The 5,393-nt window shown below is 41.0% G+C and overlaps 2 protein-coding genes across 9 annotated transcripts in view; one reads left to right on the plus strand and one right to left on the minus strand.

Annotated features, from left to right (window-relative positions):
• The first annotated feature begins 1,557 nt into the window (after positions 1–1,557).
• papi (tudor and KH domain containing protein papi) overlaps positions 1,558–5,393 on the plus strand; it is a 13,869-nt gene continuing 10,033 nt past the window's right edge. Inside the window, exons 1-5 of one of the 3 annotated variants that reach the window (XM_018024688.2) lie at positions 1,558–1,987; positions 2,063–2,462; positions 2,522–2,737; positions 2,796–2,953; positions 3,015–3,235. In XM_018024688.2, the coding sequence (XP_017880177.1) occupies positions 1,892–1,987; positions 2,063–2,462; positions 2,522–2,737; positions 2,796–2,953; positions 3,015–3,235 (1,091 nt within the window). In that variant the 5' untranslated portion in view covers positions 1,558–1,891. Of the gene's footprint in view, positions 1,988–2,062; positions 2,463–2,521; positions 2,738–2,789; positions 2,954–3,014; positions 3,236–5,393 lie in introns of all 3 variants that reach the window. The other 2 variants (XM_018024687.2, XM_026813535.1) reach the window with 2 other exon arrangements.
• The window catches only part of LOC108625012 (protein roadkill), a 12,466-nt gene continuing 9,803 nt past the window's right edge, over positions 2,731–5,393 (minus strand). For 3 of the 6 annotated variants that reach the window (XM_026813538.1, XM_026813537.1, XM_018024689.2), the window contains 6 exons: positions 4,658–4,859; positions 4,284–4,582; positions 4,027–4,218; positions 3,632–3,776; positions 3,309–3,569; positions 2,731–2,864 (listed from right to left, as the gene is read on the minus strand). In XM_026813538.1, coding sequence (XP_026669339.1) covers positions 2,839–2,864; positions 3,309–3,569; positions 3,632–3,776; positions 4,027–4,218; positions 4,284–4,582; positions 4,658–4,835 — 1,101 coding nt within the window. In that variant the 5' untranslated portion in view covers positions 4,836–4,859 and the 3' untranslated portion in view covers positions 2,731–2,838. Of the gene's footprint in view, positions 2,865–3,096; positions 3,189–3,308; positions 3,570–3,631; positions 3,777–4,026; positions 4,219–4,283; positions 4,583–4,657; positions 4,870–5,393 lie in introns of those variants that run through there. The other 3 variants (XM_026813539.1, XM_026813536.1, XM_018024690.2) reach the window with 3 other exon arrangements.

A 5,393-nucleotide genomic window follows, 5' to 3' on the forward strand; every position in this document is an offset into this window, starting at 1 on the left:
TAATAAATAATCAACAGTCTAACTCTTCTAACTGCTCTATCAGCATTTTTGCCAGACGCTATTAAATGCTAATGTAATTTCATTCATTTTGGTTGCATTACAGACTTAAGAATATTCGTTTTTTAAGAAATTATTCGATCGTTCGAAACCTGATGTATCACGTATGAATATTTACATTAAAAGAGTTGCTAAAAATATGTACTTCCCGTTGAATTTGAAACAAACAGGAAAGATTCAAATATAAGTAGACACCACATCCTGTTATGTACTAAATCATTTCGACCGCAGCGTCGTTCGTCGACGAACTGTGAAACTCAGATTTCATTTTACAGAAAGAGAAGGAGAATATCGATTTTCTCTGTCTTTCCTACAGCGGCGCGGGAGACGGCATTTTAAAAGAAACGAAGAACTTTTAAATGATTGTCAAGACAATTTTAATAAATTGGACTTAGATTATTAAATCCTAACCTAAATAATTTCTAAATCGAGCGAACCTATCCCTTCGCACGTTCAAATTACGAATACTTCGAATGACATTTATTCCGACTACGTTTCAACGCAACGTATAAAGTATTATACGTCCGAAACAAGTAAAAAGGTCATCATAACAGCGAATAAGTATAAAAGATTGTAGAGAAAACTCGTAAGAGTACTACGAGTGCGTCAGACACGTCCAACAAGTAGTTGAGCAGACATATATTTGTTAATGGGAATTAATAACGAAAATAGAAGAATAGTAGTGTGGGAATAGTAATTATAGTACTTACGTAAAATAATAAATGCGTTGTAACCAAGAATTTGCACTTTACACCGGTAAAAATTACATACGCGCACTAGACATGCAATTGCAAATGGCGGACTGAGCTGGGAGAGTGGGAGGTCACGTGACCACGCTGTAACCACGTGACCATTCGGTGATCACGTGACCACGCTGTAACCACGTGACCATGCGGTGATCACGTGACCACGCTGTAACCACGTGACCATGCGGTGATCACGTGACCGCGCTGTAACCACGTGACCATGCGGTGATCACGTGACCACGCTGTAACCACGTGACCATTCGGTGATCACGTGACCGCGCTGTAACCACGTGACCATGCGATGATCACGTGACCACGCGCCGGTAGCCGCGAAAATTCAAAACGACGCCGCGCTCGACTTTCACCATCAGCTACATCTAAGTTTCATTATTCCTCAAATATTACAATACTGGATTACAAATGAAACTCGGACAGTTTATTTACTGTCTTTTCCCTTCGAAATTCTACTTTTCGACTCTTTTTAGAGAGACGCTATAAAGTACGTTGCCTAGCAACCGCGAGAGAACCCCACTTAGCGGCCGGTTCAAAGAAATTCCATACAATTCAAAGTGCTATTTCCCAGTAAAATAATAACTGAATTCTGAGAACACGCGGTAAATGATTGACAAAATATTATAGACACAAATTTCAGGAACTTGTCTACACATATTAATATGAAGACGAGATCGTAAAATATCGAATAATTCCATATAATTATTGCCTTTCGTCGGCAGACGTACACATTAAAACGTTATTTACACACCATTCCTTGTACATTCTTTATACACCTTTATAAAAATATCTATGATCTCTAATAGGAACGTGTCTCCTCGATGAGTTCACTGTCGGTATTGATGCGGCTTTAAAAATACGATTTTCAAGCAGAGTCCAAAAGCTCATCGATATATTTACAAACCGGGATCGAGTGGTGAAGATTTATTCGCGAAATTAATATAGTTTCACTACACGTTCCGAGCTGCCGCAAATATTTCAACGACAAGAGGTTATGAGCGAGCATTCCTACTAACGGCATGCTGTGCACTTGAATCGGTACTGATTTTAACAAGAATTAAAAGTGATCAATCAAAATGAGGTGGATATCTCCAAAATTCTCGTTACCCGTTTTACTCGGCTTGTCTCTAACAAGCATGGGCATTGCTATGCTGTATGTACTATACAAAAAGGTAAGGAGGCTAAACAATTATTTAAATCTCGATTTTTGAAGCTAATCGTTAATTAATTGATTTTTAATTAAACAGGAAGAGGAGGAAAGTAAATCGAAAGTATTTAAAACACAGAGGCCAAATACAGTGGAATACAAAGTGCAACGACAGCACGTGCCTGCCGTTATTGGGAGAGCTGGGTCAACGATAAAAGCCGTGGAAGATAGAACAAGGACGAAGATACACTTTAACGAAGACAACATCGAGAATCCTGAGCGCGTTTGCAAGATAACTGGAAGCTTGGAAGGTATAAATTTGGCCAAGTCTATGATCAAGTCTATCATCGACAATCAGCCTGTGATCGAGACGTACGAGATACTAGTGCCTCAGAGAGCTTGTAATAAAATAATAGGAAGAAACGGTGAAACTAAACGACAGATTCAAGCGAGCTCCAGTGCTAAGATCATCCTGGAGGGCAGCTTCTCTCACGATACTAGTAAGTGAATCTCGTCTACGTTTATTTTCAATGTTTTAACAACCGTTTGTATTTCACAGATGCAGAAAGGAGGATCATTATAAAGGGAACGGCTGAGCAGATCGCCGCGGCTTTATCACAGATCGAAGAAAAGGTTCGCGAAGTGAAGGCAATACATACCAGGTTGGAAGCTTCCTCAGCTTCTAGGCAGCCTAGAGGGAAACTGTCTCCACATGGCAGCAGAGTCAACGCGTCCGAACAAACCCAAGCATCGCCTGAAATCTCGTCCTTACAAGGTAAAAAGGGAATGGTGTCTCTTTATTTGTTTTATATAAATTCCGTTCTTAGTTACAGACTGCACGATGGAAGTGTACGTATGTGCCATGGATACACCTAGTCAATTCTGGGTGCAGGTAGTCGGATCTGGAACAACGGCCCTCGATAAACTCGTGTCAGAGATGAGCGCGTATTACAGCGACGAGGAAAACCAGCAGCTACATACGCTGAGAAATGTACGTTCTATTGATGAGCGTTTAGGATATGAATTACTAATCGTATATCGTTCTGGTTTAGATAACGATCGGGCAAATGGTCGCTGCGAAATTCAGCTTCGACGAGCAGTGGTACAGAGGAGAGATTATTTCTATAACCGAGGACAACCGATACGATGTTTACTTCGTCGATTACGGGGACCACGAGCTGGTGAATTTCGAGTACGTGTACGAGCTTCGGACCGACTTCCTCAGCCTGAAATGGCAAGCGATCGAGTGCTCGTTGGCGAACGTGAAGCCGCGGTAAGTCAATCTTTCGTATTAAAAATATTTATTGATACGTTAATAATAATAATAATAATTTGATGTCAATTACTCAATTCGCTGTCGTCCATGTTACTCGATCTCGAACTGCCGATACCAGCCTCGCAGATCTCATTGAACAATTCCGGATTCACTTGCTCCATCATCTTCCACGCGAGGCTTTTATTCAACACTGTGATGTTCTCCTCGCAGTAAGCTAAACTGGCTCTCTTGAGCGCGTAGCAATCGAACTCGTCGGCGACCAGAAGCCTACTCGCTATATTCTCCGGAGTTATCGTCTCTATCAGATTCCTTTCGCACAGTTCCTTTAATCCTGCATCACAACGTACGACGGTTCTTAGTAAATCGAACACGTCCCTCTCTCACACTGCGTACCTTGTAAAGAGAAACGCTCGGCCAGAGACAAAAGCTGCGGTGCAAAATTATCTAAATTGTCAACGTGATCGCTGTAAATGTATCGCAACAATTCCTCCGTCACGTCTTTACTGAGATCCAACAAATCCAGCGAGAAAGGATAATTCTACAAAAGAACGAGAAAGAACGTGAAGCTCAGAGAACGACCAGAGTAAGTCATACGATTAAACACACTCACCAACGAAATTAGAGAGCATCTCGAGAATTAAAAATATTGAATTAGTACAAAGATTAATAAAAGAAACACACTGCAGAACTACGGAATTAATCTCAAACGATGTTATTGTCATTAGAAGAACTTAAAACAGATTAATTCGTTTAACGAGGATCGGTACAGAGAAACGCCTGGGACGTACGTTTGAACGACTGATCTCTTTCTGGGTATCCGATTTACCGTCTGTACCCTCAGACTCTTTAATCATGCCTGCAAGGACGTTGCTGCGTGCAGCCAGCACGCTGCTGTGAACAGGAATCTCTGTGCTGGTTAAATCCCCGCAAATCAATTTGGTATCAGCGCCGTACGGATGCTTCAACAATCTAGCCATGTCCTACAATATTACAAACGATTCCTGTTGATGATGAATGCATGTGAAACGCAGAGAAAAATACACACTTGCGACAAGTTGTGTTTCTCGCTGTCGTATTGGATTATCTGAATCTTAACCATGAGCACCACCTCGCCGTTCTGTTTTAAATGTCTGTCGACGATGGATAAATCCCTATAGCCCAATGAAATGATGTCTGTGTACGATTTCAACTCGAGTATTGTTCTGCTAACGTGGCAGTACTCCCAGTGCTTGACGTCTGCATTGAAAACTGCAAATTGAAATCGTATCTTGGCTTGTTCCGCTTCGTCTACGGTGCAGTTCAACATGTTCAGGCACAATACCACCGGGTTTATCATTCTCTTGCCTGTTGCCAAACAATGGAGGATTCTCTCTTTTAATAAACGTCGATTTAAGAGTTAAACGTACGAACGTTTCTTACCATCAGGATTCTTCCAGAATCTGATGGACAGAGTCCAAGTGCTATGAAGACCGTTTACGTTCACGTCGAACGACGGGCTGTCGATGGAACTTTTCTTAGAGATAGTCCTTTTGTAATTAGGAATCGGCCACGTGTATTTAAATATGACGTCCGAGACCGTCGGTACCAGCAGCTCCATTCTACGTTAGTTAAACGAGAAAGCCTGCAACGATCAGCATTTCAGATCTCTCTGATTATGTTCGTTTTTTTTTTTTTGTTTCAATTTGTCTGCGAGGCTATAATTTCCGTGGCATAATTGCAGACTAGCTGCGGGGTTCGTGAAAGTGCGCAAAACGCTTTGCCAATTGTTGGGATGCATGCACGGGCGAACTTTCAGGGCATAAATCGTGAGTTGTACGTTGGACACGCGTGCGAGCCGTGGCTGGCCGACTGCCATTGCCCGATCTTAATTTATCTTTATTCAACGAGCCTTCCTCAGCACGTGCACGTTTTTTTTTCATTCGAGTAAACAAACAAATTAGTGTATCTGAACTTCATGGAATGTTTTAATTTTTGTAGGAGTTATGGAAATCTTAACACTAGATTGGCCAAGGAAGTAATTTTGACTGGTTTTGGGCAAATGTACAAATAATAATGCATAAATTATTTTTTTTCCCTAGCGAAGTAAATTTTTTTTATTGTTAACATTTACTAATAACTTGTTATATGACTGTAAATAATATAAAAAATATTAAAA

The sequence above is a fragment of the Ceratina calcarata genome, unplaced genomic scaffold (assembly GCF_001652005.2).
Source record: "Ceratina calcarata isolate Rehan_Ccalc_2016 unplaced genomic scaffold, ASM165200v1 scaffold337.2, whole genome shotgun sequence".
Classification (NCBI taxonomy): domain Eukaryota; kingdom Metazoa; phylum Arthropoda; class Insecta; order Hymenoptera; family Apidae; genus Ceratina; species Ceratina calcarata.